This window comes from Tupaia chinensis, unplaced genomic scaffold, assembly GCF_000334495.1.
Source record: "Tupaia chinensis unplaced genomic scaffold, TupChi_1.0 Scaffold000099_1, whole genome shotgun sequence".
In the NCBI taxonomy this organism is placed as follows: domain Eukaryota; kingdom Metazoa; phylum Chordata; class Mammalia; order Scandentia; family Tupaiidae; genus Tupaia; species Tupaia belangeri.
The window spans coordinates 7,766,812-7,780,612 of record NW_006159563.1 but is presented as its reverse complement, the minus strand read 5'-3'; the positions used below and the strand labels follow the sequence as shown (position 1 = coordinate 7,780,612).

The window sequence follows — 13,801 nt, the reverse complement described above, 5'->3', positions numbered from 1 at the left end:
TCACACTGCCAGGTCTGAGACTTGACTCTCATGGTTAGCCATGTGGGATCCAGCACCTTAAACTTCACACCACCTGCTGGCCCTGAGATACTGGTTTTTTCTTTGATTCATTTCTTTTCTTTTGGTAAAATAAACATGAAAAATATCATTTTTGGTTATAAGATTAACACATTGCAGAATACACATTTCTTAGAAAAAAGTAAAAAATTGTCAGTAACCTCAGAAGCTTACCTTCCTTATGCTATGTCCTAATTATTGTTCTATTCTCCTTCCTAGAGATAACCACTGTCCTGACAGCATTAGATTAATTCCACTTACTTTAAAATTTTAAATAAATGAAACAATTTAAGAGTTGGGTTTATATACTTTTTGTTCCACATTATTTTTAAAATAATTTTTAAGTTATTTATTGTTACTATTATTTTTAAGTTTTTTCTATAGGGCATGTGTTTTCACCGGGGAGGGGGAGAGAGAGAGAGGGAGAGGGAGGGAGAGAGCGCCCTCCAGGAGGGTTGGCCATGCTAAAGGACTAGAACTGTGGTCAGCCATGTGGGAGTCCAGCACTTACTTAAACCACCGTACCACCTGCTAGCCCCCACATTATTTTGTTATTATAGTTTATTTTCATTGTTGTGCAACATTCTATTGTGTGACTATGCCACAATTTATTCAATCATTTTACCACTGATGGACATATGGGTTATTTCCAGGTTGTTGCTATTATTCAATAGATTTGCTGAAAGAACTTTCTAGTATATGTCTTTTTTAATTTTTTAAATTTTTTATTTTTTTAGGCAAACATTTTTATAGACCATAGATTAGTTTATTTTTAACGCCCATCATGCCATGATTTCATAGGGAATAGGTTCCAGTAGCTCAGGCTCCTTTCCATTGCTTCTCTGGGTGGAGCAGACTGGTTGCTTTAGTTGAACCCAGATACCTTTCTCTTTGGCTTCCTTCTTTTTCTATTCATTTTTTTTTCCACACGTTTTAGGAAGTTATCTCTGTTCTTAGAATGTTTAATATGCTCAATACACAAATTAGTTCTCTTGTCAAGAATCTTGCCCTTAACTTGTTTGTTTACAGCAATGCCAACAGCATGCTGGGTAACATTGTAGACTTTTAACATTTGTGGGGCATTCCTTTTTGAACAGTACCCATTCTTTTGATGCCGACAATATCACCTTTCTTGTAGATTCGCATATATGTTGCCAAAGGAACTACTCCATGTTTTCTTTTTTTTGAGAGGTTTTTGTTGTAGGGTGCGTATGCTTGCCAGAAAGACAGATACAGAGAGACAGAGAGAAATCACCCCCCAGGGGGGATGGCCACGCTGCAGTCCCTTCTCCTCCATTCTCCTCTCAGGATCTTGGGCATTCACACACATGCATCCGGCGTTGAGTTTAAGCCACCGGGTCCGGGACTCGAACTGCGGTCGACGACATGGGAGTTCAGCGACGTAGCCCTTACGCTAACTGCTGGTCCCTCTACTCCATGTTTTCTAGAAGGCCTAGAGAACATATTTCGGGTGCTTTTCCTTCCCTTTGTGTTCGTCATTTTGGTTAATTACTGGAAGATGGCGGTTCTGGCCAAAAGAACTGGTATATGTCTTTTGGTGCACATGTACATGCTTTTCTGTTAAGTAATATATAAAGCAGTAGAATTTGTGTGTCTTCAGCTTTATTAGGTAATGCCAAACAGTTTTCTAAAGAAGTTGTACCACTATTTGTAATTCACGAGTTTATTATGAATGTATCCTAACTAGTCTTACAAATCAACCATCATCTTAATTTTTCTTAAAGTGAAATCACTGATAGCAACAAAGGTCGGAAGATGTTGGAGAAGATGGGTTGGAAAAAAGGAGAGGGCCTGGGCAAGGATGGTGGAGGGATGAAAACTCCGGTAAGATTTATGCTCTCTCTCAGTCTTTTATTCTTACAACAGCCATTTACTGAGTATTATAATGTGCTTTAAATGCTAGGAGTAGAGTAGAGGGAAAACAAGACATGATCACTACCTTTGTGGAGTTCACGATTACCAAATGTATGCATATGCTTTGATTTCTGTTTTATGTTTTCTTTCTTTGTTTTAATTTACCAGAGGGTCTGTGTGCTCATGGTGGGGTTGGGGGGGGGTGATGGGGGCAGTGAGAAAGCAACCTCCATGGGGATGGTTCATATTGCAATGCCTTCTCCATTTTTTTCTCCCTTCAGGATCTTTGGGCCCATATGCACACATGCCTGGCATGTTTTTTCAAGCTGTCTGGTCCAGGACTCTAGCTGTGCAATCCACCATGTGGATTCAAGCCACCTTCACCTCCATGCCACCAGCTGGCCCTGTTTTATACTTTTAGGAACCCTCTTTTAGAATTTTTTTCTGTATCAGGGCTATAGGACAGTAAGAACTGCTTCCCGAACCAGAAATTCTTCTTTTAGTTGTCTTTAATGACTTCTTTACTATGCCTGGTACTAGATGTTGCAGGAACCGTGTTAGTTTACAAACAGGCAGATTCTGTGTTAACTGGAGAACCTTTTAGATTCAGGAATCAGGAAGAACATGCAATATAAAGAATATTTCTGAAAATTTCCAGTGATTTCATAGGTGTTTAAAAGTTTTTTCACAAGAACCTTGAAAAGTAACCTGATTACAGAAGCTTTTTGATACATAACTTGGTACCTAAAGACATAACAGAACAGATTGGGCCAGCCTCATGGTGTAGTGATTAAAAGAGCCAGATCCTACATGGCTAGCTGCATAATTGGAGCCCTGGCTGCAGTGGCTTGAAAAATACACTGGGCATGTGTACATGTTTGCCCAGAATCCATATAAGATGGAAAAATAGAGGAGAACAGGTATTGCAGTATCACCATGCCCCATTGGGGATGCTTCCTCTCTCCCTCTCTGTAATGAGTATGCACACCTTCTGGCAATTAAAAAAAAAAGAGGAAAGAAAATAGATGGATCAGTATGAGTATAACATCAGTTTCCTCATTTTACTGAGGTATAATGGAAAGAACGGGTTTTGTCATCAGACCTAGGTTACAGTATATGCTGTCATTTGCTAGTTCTGTGGCTTTGGGCATGTTTGGACTTCAGTTCTTTCTTTTTTTTTTTTTGGAGAGATTTTCACTGTAGGGCGCGTGCGCTCGCCAGACAGACAGAGAGAGACATAGAGACAGAAAGCGAGAAATCACCCCCCAGGGGGGATGGTCACGCCGCAATCCCTTCTCCTCCATTCTCTTCTCAGGATCTTGGGCACGCACGCACACGCGCTTGGCGTGAGTTTTAAGCCACCGGGTCCGGGACACGAACCGCGGTCGACTACGTGGGAGTCCAGCGACATAGCCATTATGCTAACTGCTGGTTCCCTGGACTTCAGTTCTTATGTAAAAATGGGGATGATAGGAACTGTTTTTCAAGGATGTACTGAAGAGCCCCTAAACAAGTACCTTACAAGGCACTCAGTAACTGGTAGTTTTTAACATTATGAAAATAATGAGAAGTCCTCCCCTCCTGTTATAAGAATAAGCAGGCAAGTTCTGTTTATGACTTGAACGTTTAACCCACTTGTTCACTTTCTTAGGTGAGGATAGGACAGTAGGTTTAAATATGTCTCCATTGCCTTTACTTCTGGTTAGAGTGGAATGACATATTCTGCCACATTTAAATAAAATTTGCTGATTGCTGTTTAAAGGACATTCATTCTGTTTTCTGTAGAGTTGGCTATACTTACTGACAGGCAGTAAGTGCAACATAGAAAAATGAGTTTAACTTCTATTTATGATGGTGTAAGTATTCGTATATGTGTTTAATGCATTTGGCACATTTTTCTTTTGCATCAGTCTTTAGCAAATCAAAAAGTATAGAGTGCCAAGTTGGATGTGGCAGATTTCAATGTATTTAAATTCTAAAATAAGTCCTCTGCTCAACTTTTGTTAACAGATCCAGCTTCAACTTCGGCGAACACATGCTGGCTTGGGAACAGGCAAACCATCATCAATTGAAGATGTTCACCTTCTCCAAAACAAGAGCAAAAAAAACTGGGATAAAGCACGAGAGAGGTTTGCTGAGAACTTTCCAGAAACAAAACCTCAAAAAGATGCACCAGGGAGCATGCCTTGGGTGAAAGGGACTGTAGAGTGAAGGTCAGTCATAGAACAAAATTCAAATTTTTGAAAAAAGTGTTTTAAGACTCTTATTTTATTTAATAATTTTTCTCCCCAAAAGTCAGTGGCATGAGGAAACTGTATCACACTTTACCGCCTCATGATTCAGATATGTATAATAAAGTATGTTTAAAGCTGTTCTTTAAAACTACTAGATAGTGACTGAATCAAGTTACGCAGTAAGCAGACTAAAGTTCACAGGGCACACATGAGCTTTTCAAGTTTTGTTGTTTTTATCTTGTCTTTTACAAAACCCATATGAGCAACTGGCCATAAAAGCGAAAGTCATGTAACCACTAATGACTCGAATGCACATTTGTCCTTATACCTTTATCCTTCTCTTCATTTATTCGTTACTGTGAGATGCAAGCAAAAGAAAGAAACATCAAAAGTTTATAAAACCAATTCTGACTTAATTCATCTTTGTTTATGCCTTTTAGAACCTAGGTAAAAAATGTTGAGAACACATGGATAGTGGTGCGTAAATTTTATTACCTTTAAAATAGCCTAAGTAATGTTAATGAAATAATGAACAACTGACATGCTATAGAAAATTAGTCTTTTATTTTCTTCTGTGAAGAATCTCCATTCGTATTATATATTCAACATTTACGTTTGGTTTGTTTCATAGTTAATGAGATATTTAGATAAGAATGACTTGAGTACAGTATTGAAATACTCAGTGTGCTGGCATTTGTAGTTTTGATAAATACCATTGCAGGCAATGGAGTTGTGCCAGAGAAATAAGATTTCTAGTGCAAAAAGATTACCTAGCCAAGGCCTCAACCTTAAGGTATTCATTGTTGAAAATGTGTTCAAATGCAATAAAAACATTGTAATACTAAAAAGAATAACTTGTTGAATCAGTGATTTGAATGTGTTGGTCTGCTTTGAATTTGCAACCAGCCAGAATTTCCCTCTTAAGATTAGGGAGTAATAAAAGGACAGCCTCAAATATTGAAGAACTGTAGTACAGCTCTCTGAGCGCAGGTGTCACTGCTCTGCCAGTTGTGGATATTCTTCTGTCTGGTGACTTGTCTCTCAGCTTTTTGCTGGGAAATTAACACAGGAGCTGACCCTTTTCTGGCAGTGACTATAAGCTGTCCTCCAAGGAGAGGAAAATTCTGAAAATAAACATTACTCAGTAGGGAAAATAATTCAAAATGACTACATACTGGAATTTCTACTTTAAGTAATATAGGGTATATAGGGAAAAAAGGAAAGGGGAGAATGAAATAAATTATGACTAAAGATGAGAGATATGACCAATCAAATCGTCATAGCCCTACGTCCTACCCTAAGCTGGGTTAATCAAGCCCAATAACTTCAAATTTAGATGAAATATTTTTGGTATCCTTCCTGACTGCCTACACGGTGTAACACATATCTATCTATATGTACATTAGACTTGGGGGCAACAGGAATGCCCTGCATTATTTTTTTCTAAAATAGAAAAAAATAAATATATTGTTCTAAATGTAGTTCTGGTGTCTGTATACAGTAACAATATCGGAGTAGGGCCTCCAAAATCAAATTTGTTTCTGGTGCATCTCACTGGGTTAGTTTAAGATTGCAACATTTCCCATTTTATTATTACATTGGGGAAAATTTTTATAGTTTTCTTTTGCTAAGAAAATGGAAAACTCGAAAATGGTGAGAAAAATTAAAACATATGGTGTTAAGGTTATTAAACCCCTTTGCAGATCTAACGTCTCAGGGCTATACTATATAGTGGTTAAAGTGTTGAATGATGTCTGAGTCTATTTCCATCTGTAAAATAGGATTATATTTATCTCATATGTCTGTTTTGAATAGCAAGTGAGAAAATGTATATAAAAGCACTTTGTAAACTGTAATATACACGTGAGCTTCTCTTTGTTTAGAAGCATAAATGTGAATTATGTACAATTTGAATTATGCATAAAATTGTTTTATGTCTTAATATTTTTAAAAATCAGTTTATTCACATAGTATTAATTTACAAAGTTAATTTTTAAGCGTTTATTGTGATACTACAAATAGTTGAATATTAAGAAGTCATAACATCACATATTTTCTAGGACATAAAAAGCTGGCAAAGTTGAGAACAGAAAAAAACATCAATAGAGTAAAAATAACAGAAACTGTTTTCTTGTAATAAATAGCTAGAGGAAACATTTTTCCTTAAAAAAAAAAAAAGGCAAACTTTTTTTCAGCTTTTGAAACAATTTTTACTTCTGATGTTTCTTTTTATTCTAGTTATGAACTTATGCAAGGTAATGGTTCACTCAAATCATAAACTTTCTACTTTTTATGTAAAAGATTATTAATTTGGCATACTTTGAAGGAGTAGACAAAAGAAGATAGAAGTCAACAAGGGAAAGCGATGAGTCTCAGAGGTAAAGTACGAAAGCCATCTGACAGAATTGCAGGGCAGAGGGGTGTGCTTGACTGGGACACAGAATGCACTGTGAGGCCAGCATCTGAAGGTTCTCTCAGAGCAGTTGAAAGTTTCTCCATCTTGTTTTCCCGCAGCATCTTATAAAAATGCTGCTGCTTTTCTGTAGGGTGTCACATATCTCTCTGTCCTGGATATTTGATTCAAAACATTACATTTTATTTTTTTCTAGTTTAAAGTGGAAATACATTTAGGTTTCTTAAAATGAGTGTGTGTTTGTATGTTACGTGTGTTTACGTGTTTCAGGGCCCAAACTTTCTCTGCTCCCTCTCTGCTTTACTAGTCCTAGTGTTGGCTGATGGCTTTGTAGTTCCAAAATGACTTTTGGAACTCTAGCCACCATATTCCTATCTAAATCAGGAAGAAAGGGGAGAGCAGGGCATAGTGTTATTTCTCTTGTATCAGAAAAACAAAAGCTTACCCAACAGCCCTCACAGCTGGCTTCTCCTTGGGATCATTATCCAGAACCATAAGGATCATCTACTCATAGAAGAGAAGCTTGAAAGTGGGCCACAGGAAGGTCACAGTTGCTAAAACCAATCATAAGCCGTCACCTGGGGCTGAGCATGTTGCCATTGGAAGAGAAGCAGAAGCAGAATCTGGAGACCAAAGCAGATGGAGGTAGTGGATATTAAATGGGCAGATCACTGTCTGCCAGATAACTATCCCTCTTGGGGGAGCCAGAGGTTGATTAAATTGTGACCTAAATTGTGACCCATCCCCAGTGTGCAATGCTTTGTAGCCATTCAAATGACTGTTAGGATTTCTACCTACTGAATAGAAGAATATTCTCACTACATTGCTGATTTTTTTTTTTGGAGAGGTTTTTGCTATAGGGCACATGGGCTTTCCAAAAAGACAGACAGAGAGACAGAAAGCGAGTAATCACCCCTGAAGGGGATGGCCACACCACAATCCCTTCTCCTCCATTCTCCTTTCAGAATCTTGGGCATGCACGCACACACGCCCAGCATGAGTTTAAGCCACTGGGTCTGGAACTCAAACCATGATCGACTACATGGGAGTCCAGTGACATAGCCCTTATGCCAACTGCTGGTCCCATATTGCTGATTTTTAAAAGTAGAAAAGTATATGTAGCATAATCTTATTTTTATTTTAAATATGTAAGTATATATAACAAAATGTTGTTATTGTCCAAGGAGTGAGCAAGCTTTCACTTTTTTTTTTTTTTTCACTTGTTTTAGGTTTTTGTCATAGGGTATGTGTGCTTGCTGGAAAGAGATAGCAAGAGGGAAGGTCTAACATCACATATTATGTGAGAAATTACCCCTGAGGGGGATGGCCATACCATAATTCTTTCTCCATTCTTCTCTTGGGATTTTTGGCATGCATGCACATGTACCTGGTGTGATTTCCAAGCTGCCCAATCTGGTACTCACACTGCAGTTGGCCATGTGGGAGTCCAGTGCCTTAACTGTCACCCCATCTGCTAGCCTGCAAGCTTTTGCTTTTTATTTTATTATTTCTGTATTTGAATTTTTATAAGTAAACAGGTATACTTGTGTGCTTAGCTGTGTATGAACTCACACATTTATAATGAGAAGGAATTCTGGGCTTAGCCAGAACACTATTCTGAGTTCATGACCTACAGAGCTTTTATAAGTTACCTTAAATGCAACTTATTCAAGACTGAACTGTTACTCTTCTCCAAACCTAGTCTTCCAGTTTACTCTCTCAGGCTGGTAACAACATCTATCCAGGTGTATGAGCCAGATGCCTAAGAGACAGCTTCTGTTTAACTACTGTCAGTCTCTGCCCTTCTCCCATCCTTTTTTTTTGGAGAGGTTTTTGCTATAGGGCACGTGCATGCGCCAGAAAGACAGAAAGAGACAGATATAAAATGAGAAATCACCCCCAAGAGGGGATGGCCACCCCGCAATCCCTTCTCCATTCTCTTCTCTGGATCTTGGGCACACATGCACATGTGCCCGGCGTGATTTTAAGCCACCGGGTCCGGGACTCGAACTACAGTTGACTACATGGGAGTTCAGCAACATAGCCATTATGCTAACTGCTGGTCTCCTCATCCTCCTGTATTAACTCACTGTCACCACTCACCCAGACTGTTCTCATAACTGACCAGCTGGTTTCCCTGCAATTGCTCCTTCCTCCCTCAGATCCAAGCTACTCACTACAGCCACACAGTCTTCACAACTCTCTCTTCTCCTGCTTGATTTCCCACTACTTTGAGGATGGAAAAAAACTCCTGGCGCCTAAGTTCCTACGAGGTCTGACCACTACCAGCTTTCCCAATTGCCCTTGTATCATTTTTCCACTTGATTTCTGGTCACCAGCACACTGGCCTTTTTTTTTTTCCTGTTTGTCCAACGTGGACAGCATGCCTTCTGTCAGCATAGCACCTCCTTCATTCTTTTGTACCTGGAAGGCTCTTTCTCTACTGTTTTACTTAGTTAATTCTGACAGTCTTTAGATCTTTGCTAATTGATTCTTTAGGGATGCCTCCCTTGCCTCCTTGGATTAGATTAATTGCCTTTGATATGTGTTCTTGAAAAACCTTATTTCTTTCATTTAGACCACTTAGCGCGGTGTTATATGTTTTTTTTTTTTTTTTGAGAGGTTTTCGCTATAGGGCGTGTGCGCTCACCAGACAGACAGAGAGAGACATAGAGACAGAAAGCGAGAAATCACCCCCCAGGGGGGATGGTCACGCCGCAATCCCTTCTCCTCCATTCTCTTCTCGGGATCTTGGGCACGCACGCACACGCACCTGGCGTGAGTTTTAAGCCACCGGGTCCGGGACGCAAACCACGGTCTACTACGTGGGAGTCCAGCGACATAGCCATTACGCTAACTGCTGGTTCCTGAGGTGTTATATGTTAATTAGCATGGTTGGTATAATATGTTTGCATGTCTCAGTTCTTAAGTGCATGTGAGCAGGACCTTTGGTTTTTGGTTACTACTGCATGCCTAGTGCCTAGCATGGTACCTGGCATATGTCCTGTGGACATAGAAGCTAAAGAGCAAGATGGGTTTGGGAACTACAGGTGGCTTTGTGTGATCGAAGAAATTGGAAACTGAGGCTACATATAGGATCTAAATGATGGCTTTCAAACTGTTTTGACCATGATCCTTTATAAATACAGCGTATAATCCCAGTTTAGTACAGGACCACTTGTGTATGCGTCATGTGACATAGGTTTTATATACCAGTGCTTTCCTGTTAGTGTAATGTGTGATTGTTTTACAAATCACTGATTCTGACCACTGAGTTGATTTTGTAACCTGCTAATGGGTTGTTATGAACTAGACAACTCAGGCTTAAGAGGTTTTATTTTGCTCACAGTCTGGTTTTGCTTTTTAGGTTTTTGCAGTAGGGTACATGCACTCACCAGAGAGAGACAGAGATAGTGAGAAGGAAAGTGGCACAAAGCCTGCATGACAGAAGTGGCAGGGCCAGAGTTTCAGTCTTGTTTCTTTTCATCTCACAGGGATGGTTAAGGGCATACACTGAACAGTCTGGGTGAACTGGGTTTAGGTTTCAGCTCCTCCACTTCCAAGCTGAGTACCTTTTAGAACTTTATTTAAATCTCTGTGCCTCAATGTCCCAGGGACTAGTTGGGAAGATGACATGTGATAAGGCCTGTGTGGCACTGAGCATAGTGTCTGGCACATAGTAAACCATCCAAGATTAGTGATTATTTAGCACTGTTTTCACCGTGCTACCAACACTGAGGGTGTGGTTGTGAGAACAGCATCGGGAGTGGATGATGGTTATTGAAATCAGGAAGAATGAGGAATGAGGCCAGCAAGTAGATGGGTCACCTTAATTCTCAGAGGTAATGATGGGAGATAGGTGTGGATGAGAAGACAGCTGGATTTCTTAGTGAACATTGGAGAATGAGCAGGAGGTTGGCAGATGATAGAGTAAAAGGTAATTCTCAGCATCCTCAAAGGAGTGGGAATTGGGCCATCTGGAGAAATGGTAGGGAGATCTAACAGGCTAACCTTGGCTCTTTAGACCCTGAGGAAACAAGATAGCTGCAGGGAGAACTCCAAGAACTAGATTTCAGGTACTTATGTATAAAAATATTTCAGCAGCATATGTTAATTCAGCAAATGGTATGAAGTGTTCAGCATAGGCCAAGCACTGTTCTGGGCACCAGAGAGCCAGCAGTGAACACATCAGACAAGGCTCCTGCCTTTGTGGCGCTTACATTTACTTTTAGATTGGATTTGACAGAATGTGAAGGCCAGGTAATATATAAAGGTCTTACTAGTTTCATAGAGTAGTAATCTAAAATTGTTACTGTTCGTTCCACAGTTGTAAAACTCAAATCCTTGGAAAAGAGTTGGGGTGGAGAGATGGGAAAGGATGTTTTTGTTTGTTTGTTTGTTTGTTTTTTAATGTTTCTAGATCTGTCTCAGCCAGACCTATTTAAGAGAATCTTATAAACTCTGTTTTGTTTTCAAAAATATTTTACTTAAGTCTTATTTATCTTATTCATGATAGTGCATGCACACACATAAGAGAGAAAATCCTTGATAGTGTCCTGTCAGCTACAATTCCCTTTCCCTGGTCCTCCAACTCATCAGGATATTGGCCTTGTGCACATGTGCCCGGCATATTTTCTGGCCACCTCAGGCATCCAGACCTGTAGTTGGCCACGTGATTCCCAGCCCTGCATTTCACTTTGGTACTGACTGTGCCACTAGGCTGGTCTTCAGAATATTTCTAGTCACATTGGTGAGAGTTTTAGATACGCAGACAGCAGTAAAACCTTACTGAGGTTGTAACCCCTCATTTAATTATTGGGTTGTTGGGGAAGTCATGATACATTTTTTCACAGAAAAATACATCACAACTTTCCCAGTGACCTAATAATTACCCGAGAGTAAAAGCAACTGTCTTCTCAGACATTTGGATTTTATAATCTGAGCAGTTGATTATTGAAGTACTGGAGTTGCTGAAGAACTTGCAAATCAAAACATCCCTGGAGGATGAAAAGCAGTTGGGAAAATTCATGTAAATGGAGGCAAAAAATGTCTCTGCCAGCTGAGTGAGAAGGACTTCTCCAAAATTCTCCCATCAGAAAGCTAGCCTCGGCTCAGCTGCGAAGCGAAGGTGCATGCTTCCGAGACACTGCTTTGCAGGCTGGCACTACATGGGCAGCCCTGGTTCGATTCCAGTCCACCCTAAAGGCTGAGTATGGTGGTGGTGCCTGTAATCCCAGTGACTCAGGAGGCGAAGGCAGGAGGACTGCATGCTTGAGGCTGGCCTGGGCAGCATAGTAAGACCCTGTGGTGTGAGAGCCAGCTGGTGGTGTGTACCTGTGGTCTCAGCTGGGGGGCACAACATGGTGAGACCCTGTACAGTTTTAAAAAAAAAAAAAAAGGCTAGTTTTTTTTTCTATGTTAAAATGCTGCGGGATTTCAATGCTCGGCAAGCATAAGACAGAAGTTGGTTGAATACTTTTAATAGTGTTTAAATATGTGACAGTGTGTTACTTAGCTTCCAATTACTTGTAGACTTCAGAGGTCAGGAAGGTTGCCAGCTCATTCATCTGATCATTACTTATCTTGACCAAATGCCCACGAGAATATATACTGGAAGAATAAAACTTTTATTAACATTTAATGTTTTTCCTTAAAGCCTCATTTTAATACTATGAAATCAGATTTCAAAGACTGTGATAATTAAGATTTTCATAAAAAGAAACATTTAATACCATTTAAATATCTAATGACTCCCGTTGCTACCTGAGTTCATTCATATCATAAGCCAACTAAAATGGGCTTTAATCTCTACCATGGCCATGCTGCCTTTACTTAACTTTAATATACAACACTACCAAGACCAATTTATGAGCCTCACACAAATAATTATCATTGCTTTATTAGAATCTCACTTTATTAGCCAGAAATGTTAATCTGGTTAATCATATATGGAATTCACCAGACGGCTCTGAATAATTGGCAGCTCTTTTTAAAAATGAAATTTATTCTGGAAAGATTAGTATTTGCCATCCTAAGGATGTTTTAAAGATCATCAGACTGATGAACACTCTAAAAGAGGAGTCCCAGATACGTTTTGGAATAACTTTTAGCTTCTAAGGTGACTATTTTGAAGGGAATACTACATAGATAGGTAAATTTACATACACAGCCATGCACCACACAACAGTGTTTCAGGCAGTGGCAGACCACAGACACAATGGTGGAGCAGTAGGCTGTACCATATAGCCTAAGTGTGCAGTGGACTATACCACGTTCGTTAGTGCACAGTGGTACTCACAGTGATGCATTTCTCAGAACATAAGCCCGTCATTTGGCAGTGCATACCGTATTCACCTGTAAGATTTGTCAGATTACTTTATAGTCATAAGTCATTTGGATTTTGACTAGAACAGTTTATTTGGCAAATCAAGTATGACACAGGTTTTGATAGAAAAATAGTACTATTGGGAAAGAGAATGGCTTGGCAAACCTAGGTGGCTTGCATGCAGGGGTTCTCAGGAATCCTCTCAGGGAACCTGCTCTTTCTGAGGACCTTAAGATTGGTTGTGAGCTCCCACTCAAATAAGAGAAATAGGAGTCATAGTTAATTAGCTCAACTTATGTGTCAGAACTTGTCTAAATATCTTCCTTTGACAATCCTTTAAGACATTTATTATCCCATTTTACAGATAGAAAACTAGGTTTCAGGACCAGCAGTTAGCATAATGGCTATGTCGCTGGACTCCCACATAGTTGACCGCGGTTCGTGTCCCGGACTCGGTGGCTTAAAACTCACTGGGCGCTTGTGCGTGCGTGCCCAAGATCCCGAGAGGAGAATGGAGGAGAAGGGATTGCGGCATGGCCATCCCCTCTGGGGGGTGACTTCTCACTTTCTGTCTCTCTGTCTATCTGGCAAGTGCACGTGCCCAAAAGCAAAAAAAAAAGAAAACTGGGTTTCAGGAACATTGGGGTGGTTGCTGACATGACACCTTATGTAAGAGATCAGAAGCTTAGATTTTAATTTATATCTGACTTCAAAGGTTTGGGCACGTCAACCAGGTCCTAGTCAACACACAAATTTGTGAGCATCCTCAGAACCATAGTGGCCTCTGATTTCCCCTACCTGCATCTTTAACATCTACCTTCCAGGTATTTGACCCAAAAAAGTCTATGGACACCCTTGAACTGAGCAGCGAGACTAACACACAAGAGGTACTTACCC

At 39.9% G+C, this 13,801-nt stretch overlaps 1 protein-coding gene across 2 annotated transcripts in view; it reads left to right on the top strand.

Annotated features, from left to right (window-relative positions):
* The window catches only part of AGGF1 (angiogenic factor with G-patch and FHA domains 1), a 47,780-nt gene that overhangs the window by 27,689 nt on the left and 6,290 nt on the right, over window positions 1-13,801 (top strand). Inside the window, exons 13-14 of one of the 2 annotated variants that reach the window (XM_006143534.3) lie at window positions 1,803-1,902; window positions 3,943-4,145. In XM_006143534.3, the coding sequence (XP_006143596.1) occupies window positions 1,803-1,902; window positions 3,943-4,143 (301 nt within the window). In that variant the 3' untranslated portion in view covers window positions 4,144-4,145. Of the gene's footprint in view, window positions 1-1,802; window positions 1,903-3,942; window positions 5,648-13,801 lie in introns of those variants that run through there. The other variant, XM_006143533.3, reaches the window with a different exon arrangement.